The sequence below is a fragment of the Vombatus ursinus genome, unplaced genomic scaffold (genome assembly GCF_900497805.2).
Source record: "Vombatus ursinus unplaced genomic scaffold, bare-nosed wombat genome assembly UNPS02014832.1, whole genome shotgun sequence".
Classification (NCBI taxonomy): domain Eukaryota; kingdom Metazoa; phylum Chordata; class Mammalia; order Diprotodontia; family Vombatidae; genus Vombatus; species Vombatus ursinus.
The window spans coordinates 66314475-66329181 of record NW_020954610.1 but is presented as its reverse complement, the minus strand read 5'-3'; the positions used below and the strand labels follow the sequence as shown (position 1 = coordinate 66329181).

Genomic DNA, 14707 nt, shown 5'->3' with positions numbered 1-14707 from the left:
ACGAAAGGGGAAGACTAATGAAAAACTAATCATTCCAAACCCCTTACAAACTGAAATTAAAAAAAAAAACAAAAAACCCAGTTGCAGCAAACACTACCCTCAATTCTATCAACATTTTTTCCCCTCAAATTATTCATAGGGAAAACTAGGCTAAATTGTTTATTTCATGTGGTTGGGTACTACCTAATGGCAAACTCATGTCAAGCTAATTATACCCTAAGTAACTCCATTTTAACCAGACTGGTACAGGGGTGCAACATTCGGAAAACTAGTCGAGCGTGGAGCCAAGTGGTATACGGCTAATTTTCCCCCAACATCCTATCACTGAACATTTCACTCATTTTAGGCCCCTTTACTATGTAGACAGTGAGAATGTACATGACATCACTCAGAATTCAACTTATTATCATAATGATATAATCAACTATTTGGGGCAAGGTATAAGCAAAGTTGTCATAAAGCATTGTAAACCATGTTCAAAACAAAAAAATTGCTGTATGTAAAACTGTAATACCAGGGTTCAAAAACAAATATCTAAATTCCATACAAAAAAGGTGTAATTTAAATGTGAGATTGTTATTTCCGTAAAAGAGAAATAAAGATTCAAACAAACTTAACATCACTCATTCTCCAAACTGGGCACATCAATTCCAGCGTTGTGTGAGTTTATTTTTATTTGGAAGTGAAATTAGAACTTTTAACTATTAATACAAATGCCAAGATACTACACAAAACATCCACAGGTATTTTTTTTTTATCACTTTTTGAATTGTTCACAAACATTTCCTACATAATCCAACATACAACAGAGAAATGGTACATCTTTCTTTCAAATCTGCATACAATGGAAAAACAAGTATATATATATATATTTTTACAAAGTTTAACTAGTAGACACCAGGCAAGTTGACAGTTTTTTTTTTTATAGTCTACAAGTGAGGAATTATCTAAAAATAATCAGAATTTATTCAGCTTCAGTCATTTTCATAACCAAGTGTTATTCTGATTAGTAAAACTTGCTGCTAATCAGGCTTCAGATGTGTACCTATACCAATTTGTGGTACTGCTCCCAGCTTGGTTGTTCTTCACAATTACTAATATAGAAAATTGTGCTGCAAGTAGGGGCAAGCATTTGCAAAAAACCAGCTTGTTGCATGAATGAAATGTGATGCAATTCCTTCCCAAGCAATGGACTTTCAAGTCATCAAGTTGTCACCAGGCCTATTTGCTTATTATGTGTCCAAGAAGATACGCCTATGTCCACAGAGGAGCTGAAAATCAAACTTAGTGTTTAATTAGTGCTGCTTTTGTCTAGGGGGAAAGATTTATCCATTTGAGATTTAATGTCTTAAAAAAAAAAATGACCACCAAAAATAGGTTCACTAAATTTATTTTAAAAATCATAAAACGTTTCTTACAAAAGAGCATTACATTCTGCACACTGCTCTGAATGGATGCCAGGGACACGTGGACTATTGATACTCTTTCTCCCCTGTCCCACCCCCCCAAAAAAATTACAGTGACCACAAAGCAAGGTGTTCACAATAGTTACAGGAGGGGAAAAAAATTATTATTATTATTATCTTTTTTTTTTACCACCAACAATGAACAAAAATAAAATTCACTCTCTCTGCTGCTGTTTCAAAATTTCAATGTTAGTTTTGCGCGCCCTTCCCCTCCCACCCTGTTTGTAAGGAACTAAAACATTACATCTGGTGAACAGCAAAGATTTCACTACACCTCAAATGCAGAACACCTATGAAGCAGAGGAATGTTGGCTTTTTAAACAGAAGCAGATAAAAAAAAAAAGATGCAGGACTCCTTCAGTTCTTCACTAGTCTTAGAAAAACTTTCCAGAATACTGCTTCACACTATAAAAAAGAAAAAATATCTTGCATTAGAATCCTTCAACATCTGCATACTGCTTCACACTATAAAAGAAAAGAAAAAAAAATGCGAATTAGAATTTTTGTACAGAACATCTTGCATCAACATTAAAAAAAAGACAATAAATTTAATGCTAAATTAAAATGACAAACTTGTCAATTAAAGTTTAAATGTAATTTAAATTTGAAAACATAAGCAATTAAAATTAAAGACTTAAAAGTCCAACAGCAGAAAAATGCTTCTTAACAATAACAGACAGCATAGCAGAATTAAGAAAATGAAAATTTTAAAAAGCTGTTAATATTTGGCAGGAAAGACAAAGAAATGCCAGGTGTGAAATGCTGCATTAACAGCACCAATGTTTCAACTTGTCCTGTAGAGGCATGGCCTGTGCCATATGGCAGACTGTGATTTGTTGTCGTTTTAGTTATCTAAAAACAACAAAATCACTAGTCTTCCACACAGAACTAGGCCAATATCCAATGAAATCTTCCATATTTTCTACAGGCTCTATATAATTTATTACAAGTAGTTTTTGCAGCAGTTTTCACCAGAGAAATGAGAGGACTGCTTGGTTAAGGCTTCTTCCAGCAAGATTAGTATTGAGGGTGTCTTCATTTTAGTAAGAAAGCAGAAGAAAATGAAAGCAAACTACCAGAATGTTTAGAAGTTAGGTCCCCCAAAATAGATTTTGAGATACCATGGCTTCTAAAAGAAATATCAATTGAGGGGAAAAAAAAGCTTCAAGTTCTAGTATGTTAAAGTGAATTAAAATAATTTAAAGATTAACTTCAACCTACCTGTTTTGCAGTAAATACTGTGCATTCTGTATCTGGTCCTGTGTTCCTGTAATGGTAATAATTCGATCCTCAGATCCTTCCAAAGGCTCATCAATTTTGATTGATGCTCCAGATTCATGACGTATTTGTTTGATTCGCTGACCGCCTTTTCCAATAATAGATCCAGCCAACTGAAAAGTATAAAAACTTTGATAATCAAAAAAAAGTCCACAATTCACATTTTAGACAGAGTCCTATGCTCTATTTTAGTAACTTAAAATTTTAACTATACAACTTTATTACCCAGGAGTACAAACAGCTCAATTATTAATCAGCAATTCAATTAGTTAAGTCTTAGAAAAGGGATTCTGGGTCCATCAACTTGTTAACATTGTTAACAATTTCAGTATAACTGATTTCCTTGGTAATCCCACTTTCAGCATTTAAAAACATTCTGAGGAGTCCAGGCTTCACCAGATTGCTAAATGGAACCATGACACAAAAAATGGTTAAGCACTTCTATAGATAAATCTACATTTCATTTGTGTTTCATTAGGACAGTGAAAATTACACCCAACTTTCTGGGCAGAAAAACTCACTTTCCCATTTAAAATTATCAATCAGTCAAGTACATTTTAAAGAACTGGTCTACAGTTAATGAATAATGCCAGTAAGAAGTAAGTTACCAATTTCAAATTAAAGATCAAAGAATTCCTTTAGGGAACTGCACATTGAAAAGGATAAAATGAGGGAAGGTGTCAACACAATCCCTGTGAGGTTACAAACAATTTGGAGTATGTAACATTCTTTTACATTGGTCTCATAATAATTAGGGTTTTTAAATTTTAGCTTCATATGTTACCATAACACCTGGGATACTAACACTCATGATGATGCACCATTTTAAAGAGAAACTGAGGACTCAAATGAAGGAATGTTAATGAATTGTTTATAATCTTTTCCCCTTCCTCCTAAAAGAAGATGTTCATGCCTGAAGCTGAAGTCAGTAAATTCAACCAGTTTTGCTAAGTTACTCTAAATTTTGGAATATGTAAAAAGAGTAATACTGGAATTACTTACATCTTTGGGAATAGTTACTTGTGTTGTAATAATGGGTCCACCAAGATCACCATATGAGCCACGGCCCCCTGCATAGGAATAATCTAATTTAAATCATAAGCATCAAGTTCTTTATGAAAGAGGAAACTTTTTTTTTAACTCAAGAAGGATAAAAACACTTACCATATCCAGAACCACCCTAAAGATTGTGGAAAGAGAAATGTGAAAATTTATTCCATAAAATGTATTTATATGAATATCAGTTTTAAAAACAATTAAATGTTCATGCAATTTTTTTGAACAACCCAGGAAATCAAAGTCTTTATTCTATAAAAACAAATATCCCCTCCCCCATAAGGCATTATGTTAGGTTACTTCTAGTTAATTTCAGAAGGATTTCTATACCTTCAGAACATGTAAGTCTCTAGAGCTTCATTTAATCCCCATTTACTAAAATAACAAAAGTCCCAACTATGTTTATTTCTATATAAAAAAAGAAACCCCACCCCTTACTAATTAAGTAAATTCAAATCAGAGACCACTAAGCACCCACACCAATCTATGATTCAAATAAAGTTTTAAGACTTAAAAAAAAATGTAATACCGTAAACTCATGGTACTCAACCTGTGGTTCATAAGCCATCTGCCATTCGGAAGGACTCCATGTATCTATTGCAGAGTCCCAAGTCTCATCAGCACTAAAACCAACCTGTATTACACAGTTAACAGACAGTCTCAGTTACTATAAATACACTATACTGATTAATGATTTTGTGATTTATTAATTGTTTTCCATTATATAATACGGTGACTTTGTGGAGAAGGAGCTCTGGTAGTGCATTTTGCCACTAGGATGACAAAATTAGTTTCTCCAATCTTGGCTGAATAAATATTATACGTATAACATTTCCAATAGCACCTCAAATCCCTAACAGCAAAGTGCCATCTTGTGTCTTCCCCAAATTAATTTCAAAGTTTATTTCTTAGGACATGAAATTGCTAATTCGCTTAAATTGCTACAAGGTTACCAAACAAACATAATGCAAGATAACTTTATGTAGTAAGTGAAAATTCCTACCATGCCATCGTAACGATCACCGGGTCTCCCTCTTCTGTCATAAGCCATAAGATCTCTGAAAGCAAAACGTAGATTGTGTTCAAGTTAGTTTCGTAGAAAAATAACAAGTCAGAAAAGTATTTTGGCACTCAATCCCTGAAGTACCACAGACAACATCTGATCTCAAAACACAACCTACCCTCCTCTAGGTGGTGGTGGTGGAGGAAGAGGAAGATTTCGAGCTCTGCTACCGCCCCTGCCACCACGTCCAGGAGGAGGTGGTGGGGGTCCTCTGCGAGGGCTCATGTCATCATAATCTCTTCTAGATGGGGGCATAGGACGCCCACCACGACCTGGGGGCATTCTATCAAAGCCTCCTCTTCCCCGCATGGGAAATCCTACAGGGCGACCCCGTCGATCATCAAACATCATTGTGAAACCACCATAGTCATAGGTTTCATCATAGAAATTGGGATCATAGGGTTGTGCACGTCCTTTGATGGGAGACTAAATGGAGGAAAAAAAAAGATTATGCAATATCACACATAACTGAAAACAAGAATCACGTATCATTTAATGTCCCTTTAAAGGCAGAATGCTTACTTCCTGAGCTATTTTGCACATATTCATTTTTTTTGATGTGATTCTACTTTAAAAAATTTCTAGTAGCTATTTTCATAGTTTAATACTTCACTGTCATTTCCCCTAAGAATCAAATCTAAACTTAAAATGTATAATACCTAACTCCCATTGTCTGCTAAATTTTAATACTAAAAAAGTGTGCCAGAGATAAATCCCCACATGGAAATTTGGTTAACCTTTAGAATATCAGCAACTTATTCATTTCTTTGAATATTCTTGATAAATAAAGCCAAGCAGAATTGCATGGATTGTTTGTGATTTTAGTAAAGGACCAACTAAATATTAATCAACAAGTAATAGCTACAATATGCTAGGTATAAAAATACAAAGAATGAAACCCAGCACTATTTCATTTTTGCATTAATGCTCAACACCTTATGCTGCCTAGTATTTGACTGTCCTGATTTTGCCCTACTTCCTTTAATGTGAACAATTTCCACTTTTCCTCTGCATTATTTAACTGTTATCCAATTAAATATACTCTTCCTAAGCCAATTTTTAAAACATGCTAAAGAGTGAGGTAAATAAATCTAGCCACAACTTAGTGCAGAATAGACAGCTGAACAATTATCATTCGTTTACATCGTGTTGTGGGTAACAACAAAAAATGGCAACATTATGACACTACTTTTTCTTCTCTAATAGACAGCCTAACTTGGTGGCTCAAATTAAACAATGGAAATCTTAAATAACTTCTAGGTAAATAAAGTGGCTTGATTAGGAAGTTACCAGTGAAGACACAAAGTGAACTATTACAAAAGGTTAACCATTTTCTCCAATATAGGCTACAGATACTGATGAATCAGCCAGCCCTGCCCTCTCAAAATTAAAACTTAAAGACAGTGTTTTCACCTCAGATATAAGATCCAGTATGATCTTTATGCACTCCACAACCCTATCAGGCTTTCCACCAATAAGAACAACTCTATCCGTGGAATGAGGACAGCACTCCTGGAAAAGCTTGATAGTTGTCTGAGTATTCTGTAAGGTAAGTTAAAAAAGTAAAACACTTTTATTAAGATGGCTTAAGTCAATTAACTTAAACTTAACAGATTACTAGTTCCTGATAAATTTACATTTGCTTTGTGCAAGATGGTAAATATGTCTAACATTGAGGGCTTGTATATAGGACTAATACACCTAAGGACTTAGTGCTATGTATGGTATAGCAGTGTGAAAGCCTGGACACACAAGCAACCTTTATTTTAAAATAGTTGGTCATTTTTGCCCAAATATTAAATCAGATAGAATAGGAACTAGAGAAAGAAAAGAAAAATCCCACTTCCATGACATGTGCAATTACACACAAAAAGATCTCCTAAATAGTACTAAAACCTTTTCTCTTTCTTAGGGAGTAAGGTAGGAGGAAAAAAAGGTGCCTTTACCTCTCGAAGTTCTTTGATTTTAGCACCTTTGACCCCAATAATTCCTCCTGCCAGGCTCTGGTGAATCAACAGTCTTAACTCGCAGTCAAAGTCGCTTCCTTTATAGTGTTGGTACTGCAGATGGAGATTTATAAAACTTTAGTGCAAAACCAAAAAAAATCCCCCAAACACATCCATCTTTTATAAGCGTAATCACAATATACTGTTGCAGTGAACAACCTGAAGTTATATTTCAATAACTTTACCAGTTATGTGCTTATTATCCTCAATAGCCAGGCCCAAAAAGGACATTCTGCACCACCTTAAAAAACTATTTTTTTTTTCAGGTCCTGCAACACCATACCCACACTGCAGCCATTTAGCATGTCGCTGTTACCACAGAAATTATTAACAACATTCAAATAACACCATTAATATAAATGACTGCAAAGCACTTTGCAAATGTAGTTAATTCCCACTGCAGCATGGAGCAGGGTCAACAGTGAGTTGTAAGACCATTCATATATCTTATTTTCAAGCATTTTCTCTAGTGAAGGGAAAAGTACACTATGTTAAAAAGAAATTGATCCTATGGGCCAGGCTCCATACTTCAGTGGGGGTTCAATGGCACTATGACATACATTTAAGCATTCCACAGCATCAGATTCGAGCGGGAGCTGGCTGGTTGCAGTGGGTGATGGCAACTGCAGGCCCTGAAAGTAGAAAAATAAGAGTAATAGGTTAAGTGTCTAATGTGATCAGGCTATTGTCGCATATATTGGTAAAGCTACTACAACATTTTAACTTAAATATATTATCTAGACAAACTTCTCCTTTTCTAACTAAACTATTTTAACAAAACTTTCTCACACTTCTAGACAGTCAGAAAATTGAAGAGCTTGTAACATGACCCTCCCAACCACCCCCGAATTCTAGCTAAATGAAGTCCAAATTTCCATAACTAAAACTGATTTCTAAGAAGTCTGTACATATTATTTAACGGTAATAATAAAAGGGGACACTGACAGTAAGAATATCCATAATGACATTCCAGAAATCATCAATCTTCATTTCCTAACAATAATCACAGTAGTGTTACACATTATGCAGCAGTCTGGGCAATGATCGTATCAACAACTGTACCCAAAGTACTAATATACTATTCTGTTACCTCACCCCACTGGCTCAGGGATTCCTGTTTAAACTAACAATTCCCCCTTTCATTCCAAATATACAAATGAATAAAAATGAGCCTACCTCTTCCAAGGTAGGGATGATTTTCTTCAGAATTTCTCCAATTGTTTCAATATCTGCACTGATACTCAATATGCTGTCAAACATCACAAATACCAGAGAGTACAAAAAAGGTGGAAAAGAAAAATGAGTTTTGTGTTCATCATAGAAAGGCAAACTTCACAGAAAAGTAACACATGATTATTTAATATTCCCCATTTTAAAGCAGTTTATTTACAGACTTTTCACATGCATTGTTTTACGCCCAAAACAGACACGATAAGGTCTTGCAGAGAGAGAAATAGAGAGAAGAGAAACAGACTAGAGAAGAGTATGGACTTTGGAAGGGCTCAGATTAAGTGGGCAACAAATTGACCAGAACTGAAGCTGAAGTGAATATGTTCCCCGCCACCACTAATTTAAGGATACCCTCAACTATTACATTGGAAAAATTGGCACACCTTCTCATAGAAGTGGGGGAGAGGGACTATATGCAAGTGGTGAACATTATATTTGGAATAAAGTTATGAGACCAGTTAGAAATTAGATTACTAATGGGCTCTGCAAGAAAACAAATACAAATGCAAGACAAAACAAAGACAACACAAATGAGAAGTGAAGTAAAGTGAACCAGAGTTAGCGTTTCATCAGAAAAAATTATGAACAGGCAATGTTGGGAAGCAAGGTGGGCCACAAAGACAGAGAGCGAAAGACTATTTTGAAACAATTTGATTTACAATGCAGCAAATATGCAACACTTGAAGCTGTGCTCCTTCCATCGAAATAAAATTAGTGGATCGTTTGGGTGGGCAACTCACGGTAAAAGTTCAGTGACAAAAAGACTTAATGGGGAAAATAAGACAGAAACTTGAAAAACAATACACCGTCTAAAGGGGATACTATTTAATTATATAAATAGGCAGGTAATAAAATACATTTCTCTCTTTCTAATCAGGCAGTGAGGCATAAACTGTTGGGACATACCGCTCGGGGCCACTGCTGTCTGGGACTGAAACACTGGCATTGTACTGCATTGGTCATTGGCGTTCGTGGATGTTGGCATTGGGCATGGGCATTCAATCAGAAGTTGTCAAGTATGGTACCCGTTTGGCAACGAGCACATTTTTGGGCATAGCCAACCAGGGTTTTCACATGGGCGTTCAGGGGCGGATGGGCCAACGTCATGGTGGGCAACGCAGGGGTAAGTCGATCCAGTACATGGGCAACGGAGATATATGGCCAAAAAAACAAGGAGAGGGAAAAGGGGGAAAAGCAATAAATTTTAATTTAATACAAACTATACTCATTACTCTCAATTAATGAAACAAGCTTAAGTTGTTCTGAAGACTAACACAATAATGGACTGCTCTATATCTGACTGTGCCTTAACATTTAAGGACCTTAAAATGATGGTTCTAACTAATTACTTTTTACAAACGTTGTTTCAGTAGCAGGCTGGCTCATGAGGGTAGACACAAAACCTGTCATGACTTGTTTTATTGAAGTCTTGAGGAAATGGGGAAATTAATAACCCAGATAATGATCTACAACATCTGGATTAAGAGGAGAGATGTTTATTTAAGGAAAAAAAGTAAAACAAAAACTCCACACCACCAAAAATCCTGGCTATTAAAAAGTTTGGTTTTTGGATATTTGAAACTTATTTCTGGGTCCTAATAGGTAAGTTTGAAAACTTTAAAACAATTTTTCAAGTTCAGTTTACAGTAATCAAGAGGAACATACAAAGATCTGCGACCGAAAGAGAAACGAAATACTGTCAGATAAGTGTTCAACACAAAGTCATAATTGCTTTAATTTTAGCAAGATGTTAAATATAAGGGCGTAGACTATGAGAAATAATTTAGGCGCTTTGGTGTACTCAAGTCCTATAAATACACACTTCTGGGAGATGCCATATCAAATGTGTCTAATCACAAGAGTCAACCCACTATAAAATTTGAACACGCAAGTCACAGGCATTGACAAATTGCTTCCCAATTATAGAATAAAGTTCCTACACTAACCTATACCCAATATTTAAATCATGCAATCGCCTTAACATTAATGTTTTTGTGCTTCATGTGCAAGCTGTTAAAGAACAGATGGACAGTTTTATCAAAGGAATTAAAAAAAATCATTGGGTTAAATCAGCCACCTGCAATGGTTTTCAGTAATACTGTAATAGATTCACACATATGGGAAATGATGCAATTAAGGGTTTTTAAGCTTTGTCAATACTTCTAATTAAGATGTTATCTTGCTTGAAGTGTATAATTTAGTGGAATCCTGTTAGAAAGCAAAGAGGTTTAATATAAACCTCCTCCCACACACCTCAATCTGGGTTTTAATTGTAACAGGAATGGCAAAACTGGAAGTCTTTTGTATAAAAAATCATTACAAATGGCTTGTACCTAGACTATTATATGAAGTCTGATTGAAATTTTAAATTTTCTAGCAACACGTAAACAGAAGCTGACCGGAATAGTAGTTTGAAGTCTTGAATACTTACGTCTGTACGAAGTGCTTTAATATTTTTGCCTCCTTTCCCAATCACTGCTCCAGCATTCTAGGAAAAAAAAAAAAAATACAAATCAAAAGATATTAGTGTAGACTTGCAGTTCAAAAACACTCAAATATGAAGCTCTTTAAGGTCCATTAAAAAAAATTAAGTGGACAAAATTTTCATTGGCCTCAAAATCACTTATCCAAGCACACTGTAGAAATGAAAGCACACACAAAAGCCAATTTTTCAAGTCTCATAATTTATGCTTACTTTTCAAATGACACCCTTTTCCCAATAAATGCAGAACAAAATTATTATTATTTTTGTAAAGATGTCAATGTAACTTTGAGAATAATCTCAGTAATTAATACCTGTATATGGTTATACAGAATTTAAGATGGCAATTTCTGCTCCTACTATTCCCCCCTGCCCCCAATCTCAGGGAAATACTCAAAACTTGTAATTGCCAAAAATAAAAAAATTCTCATTACCTCTGAACCCAACCTCTAATCTTCATTAGGTAAGTGGGGAAAAAAAAAAAGGTGACTTTCATGAAATACCGCTAAATAAAAATTTAAGATGCTCCATTTTTGACATCTGTGTTGATCATTATTTTAGCCAATTTTTAATTCAACTCATACCTTGCTTTGAAGCAAAATTCGAAGTTCAACCATCTCGTCAGTGTTTCTAGATCTTTTAAAGGCCTGTTCTTCCTCCATATCTTCAGCAGGGCGCTTACCTAAAAATTAGGTGTTTTGAATGAAAAAACTAATTATGTTCTTAATTAACACTGTCATCCTTTCCTGAACTCTGCTCCATTTGGAGAATTACAGACAATTTTACAAGTTAGAATAATCTTGAAACCGAAGTTTCTAAAATGTAGAAGGTAACTCCTATTTGGATGAAATATTTGTTGCTAAGTGTTACCAAAAGGCTACAAATACTGTTACATTCTTTTCCAAGACTGGTTCAGATCAAAAGTCCCCCCCACCATAAAGTCTAATATCAGGCACAGTATGCCCTGTGACAAAATATCCTGAGCTAGATCTTTTAAAAAAGCACCAAAAGAAACACTAAATTTAACTATAAGTAACATGTACATGGCTAAGTGCTTCCAATAAAGACACTGGATATTTAATGAACATAGAATGAAAATCATATTAAAGTTTCTATAATGCTTAATACATTGCCACTTCAATTTAAAAATCCACATCATATTTGTACTATTCATGTAACTGAGAAACAAGTATAAAAATTTACTCACCAAATTCACCATTGGTTTCAGTATTGGGGAAGGTTTCTTCTGGCTGCTCAGTCTCCATTTTCTCAGATTAAATGGGTAGATAATCTGTCAAAGAGTAAACAAGCTAGTACATCTGGTTCATTGCAAAGTAAGCCGTGTATATCTAGCTAAACAGAGCAAGCAAAGAAATGACTCTGCTTCTAGAACATACCAGTATTATATATCCTTGCAGGGCAGAACTGAAGTGTTCTGGGCGGGATCAACAACTGACACCCTAGTGCTGCAGTAGCCTATAAAAACCAACATAAATCAGTTTTGATTTTTCTATTACTGAATACTAATTCTGACGTCAAATTTAAATTGACCCTCAATCTTCCTATTTCTATAATTATTTTTTTATGCCCAGGGCACAGCTAGGACCCTAAACACATTCTTAAAAAACAAAAAAACCATGTTAATTCTAAATTGATGGATATTTCAATTTTATTCCATCATCTAAATACATTGATGATACATTCTTCTTCAAGGAAAATAGCTTTCTTTTTAAAGTTAAATGGGGATGGTATTTCAGATCACTTCTCTTGATACAGATACAAAACTAAAAAATTCTAAGTTACAACTAGATATTTCTACAAGAACCTTTTGGGTATGCTATATGCAGTGCGGAACATTGATGCCAATTCTTCCATCTTGGTTACTTTATAATATAAAGGACCTGCTTTTGCTTCGAATGAAGTGTCTTGATAAAACAAACCCCATCCAGACCCTACCGCTTTTGAAACTGTTTTTAATACTACACCCTCTTTCTTAATCATACGAAAAAATTTGAGAACTTAAAACGTTAAAGAAAAATTTTAAAGCAGGAACTATAATACTAGTACTTTTATCTTGATTCCAATTTTCTCAGAAGACAATAACCAGGTCAAATTTCTGGTGGATATGCTAACCTGGTGCAGGATCTCCTAAGAAAACGTGTTTCTATTGTATTATAGTCAGTGTTGCTCTCCCTGCCCCCACAGTAACATCATCACTAAGCCTAAAGCAGAAACAAGGCAAAGATGTTGTCTTTTTTTTTTTTTTAAAAACACTAACAACTTGAATCAGGCAAAATGATCCAAGACAACACGATGCCAAAGAATTCATCGTGGGCATCCTGGCTAGTTTCCTCTGGGTTACAGTATAATCTAACTATAACCTAAAATTAACGCAAGCATTTAAACTTTAATTCCACGAGAGAAGCTTCTTTAACAGCATCTCGTGCCGCGGTTTAGATCGAGATTTTCTGCTAGTCTAATTCCTACAAAGAGAGGAGACCACAGAAAGACACAGCAGGAGACGCCCTCTATTCTGACTGGCAGAAAAGCGGACACGTGGCCAGTTGAGCCGAGTGGCAACCCATTTGTCTGGTATAGGATAGGGTTAAAAATCTGCCAACGTTAGTAATTCATTTTCTTGTGGCAATTCTGTCTACAAAACGTTCCCTCCCTTCCCTGCATCTAAGAAACAGGCCTAAGATTGAGTGGAGAAAAACCTCATTTGGCGAGGTTCATATATATATGTAAAGCGGCCGCTGCCCATCTTAAGGCCTTTCTCTTTGCCTTCACTTTGCCGAGCTAACCTCGAAATTTTGGCTTAAGTGGTTCGCCAGTCCCCTATCAAAGATTTCTGTTCTTCTCCGAAAGCCGACCGGTACGACGGTGGCGCCAATACCCAAGAATCAATAATTGAAAAAAGGGCGAAAGGGCGTAACAGAAACGCAGCGCCTCTTTCCTCACCAGAATCCGACAGGAAATGGCGGCCCCTGTAATGGCGCCTACGTGCTACTAGGCGGAGGCCCCTCCCCCCCACCACGCGGTCAGGAGGACTTCATCCCCCGCCCTCCCCTCCCCCCACAGCCCCCCCTCCCGCCACAGCGGGAGAGACAAAGCAGCGGAGCCACCATGTAAGTCATTATAATCTTACGCCCCCCACCCGTACCGCCAGCTCCGGTGAAGCAAAAACGCGGTTAAGCACCCACACAAAGGCGCTAATCTCGCCAAGATACCAAGGATTCTGGGTCTCCTTCCAACCCTCGCAAGATCCCGCCCCCTCTTCGCCACCCTCCTGCAACCCCCGCCGACAAGGCCCCAATAACAGTGGAGGGCTCCATCTTATCGTTTCGGGGGCTATCCCATAACTTCGCGGGAAAAAAAATGAGTATTAGGATCCTATGAGAGCGGGATCAAGGAAATGGCGGAGGTTGGGGGAGGGGAACGGCAACGTTCTCTCCAAAGAGGTTTGCCAACCCCCGGCCATGCGGAGACACCCTGAAGGGGACCTCTGCCAGAAGCAGGAAGAAATGGTCTCCGACCCAGGTTCTAGCCTCCTCGCGACGCTTTCCCCAGCCCAGGTCCTTACCGCACGAGGCCGCCTTCTCTTCTACGCCGCCGCTGCCCCAGTCAGTCCGAGCTAAACAGAGAGCTAGCGCAGGCCCCTCACTCCCCTCCCCCACTGCCTCCGCTCTCCCTTCTTCTACCTCCCTTCCCTCCACCGCCATCCCTCATTGGCTACTCAGCCTTCAGCGGTGGCGCGAGGGCGATGTGATTGGCCCAAGGCGGTGTCAATCGCAACGCAAGAGGAGGCGGCAGCCCCGCCTTCCGCCGGCGCCTCCCTTCGGGCAGAGAGGCCTCTCAGGCCCTAAAAATACCCGCCTAGAAAGCCCGCCGAAGCGCTTCAGGGGCATCAGTCCCTTACCCGAACCCGCAGTGCAGAGGCCCCAGTAACTCCCATTACCTGTAGGTTTAAGAGTAAGAGAAACGCCAGACGACAGAGGTCGATGCCGTAGAGAAACACAGAGGATAATGGCGTCTGCAGTGCTGTCGCCTCGAGCGCCCTCCTCCTTCTCTAGCTCTCGCACACTAGCCCTAACGGGCCGGCATCTCGCGAGATCTAAAGAATCTC

At 37.4% G+C, this 14707-nt stretch overlaps 1 protein-coding gene across 9 annotated transcripts; it reads right to left on the bottom strand.

Annotated features, from left to right (window-relative positions):
* Positions 1 to 644: 644 nt before the first annotated feature.
* LOC114025560 (heterogeneous nuclear ribonucleoprotein K) lies at positions 645 to 14646 on the bottom strand. 9 transcript variants are annotated; one of them, XM_027839027.1, is made up of 17 exons: positions 14540 to 14640; positions 11979 to 12057; positions 11789 to 11872; positions 11166 to 11263; positions 10531 to 10587; positions 9006 to 9049; positions 8046 to 8118; positions 7430 to 7501; positions 6810 to 6923; positions 6277 to 6405; positions 4982 to 5289; positions 4804 to 4858; positions 4330 to 4434; positions 3909 to 3924; positions 3747 to 3829; positions 2688 to 2857; positions 649 to 1931 (listed from the first exon to the last, which is right to left on the bottom strand). In XM_027839027.1, exons 3-17 carry the CDS (start codon positions 11844 to 11846, stop codon positions 1898 to 1900), a joined length of 1416 nt encoding a protein of 471 aa, XP_027694828.1. In that variant the 5' UTR covers positions 11847 to 11872; positions 11979 to 12057; positions 14540 to 14640; the 3' UTR covers positions 649 to 1897. The 9 variants fall into 9 exon arrangements, with proteins under 9 accessions (XP_027694826.1, XP_027694828.1, XP_027694831.1 ...); XM_027839025.1 differs by lacking the exons at positions 11979 to 12057; positions 14540 to 14640 and adding an exon at positions 14165 to 14270 and having other exon boundaries at positions 645 to 1931; XM_027839030.1 differs by lacking the exon at positions 11979 to 12057 and having other exon boundaries at positions 649 to 1871; positions 4351 to 4434; positions 14540 to 14646.
* Between the last annotated feature and the right edge of the window lie 61 nt (positions 14647 to 14707).

Excerpts from the sequence above, each read along its gene's own strand:
- LOC114025560 (XM_027839024.1), bottom strand. The coding sequence starts at position 11,846 with ATGGAGACTGAGCAGCCAGAAGAAACCTTCCCCAATACTGAAACCAAT. Across the intron at positions 6,406-6,809 it reads AAATCAAAGAACTTCGAGAG|AATACTCAGACAACTATCAA; the intron begins GTAAAGGCACCT and ends CTTACCTTACAG. Across the intron at positions 5,290-6,276 it reads TACTGGATCTTATATCTGAG|TCTCCCATCAAAGGACGTGC; the intron begins GTGAAAACACTG and ends TCCTCCATTTAG.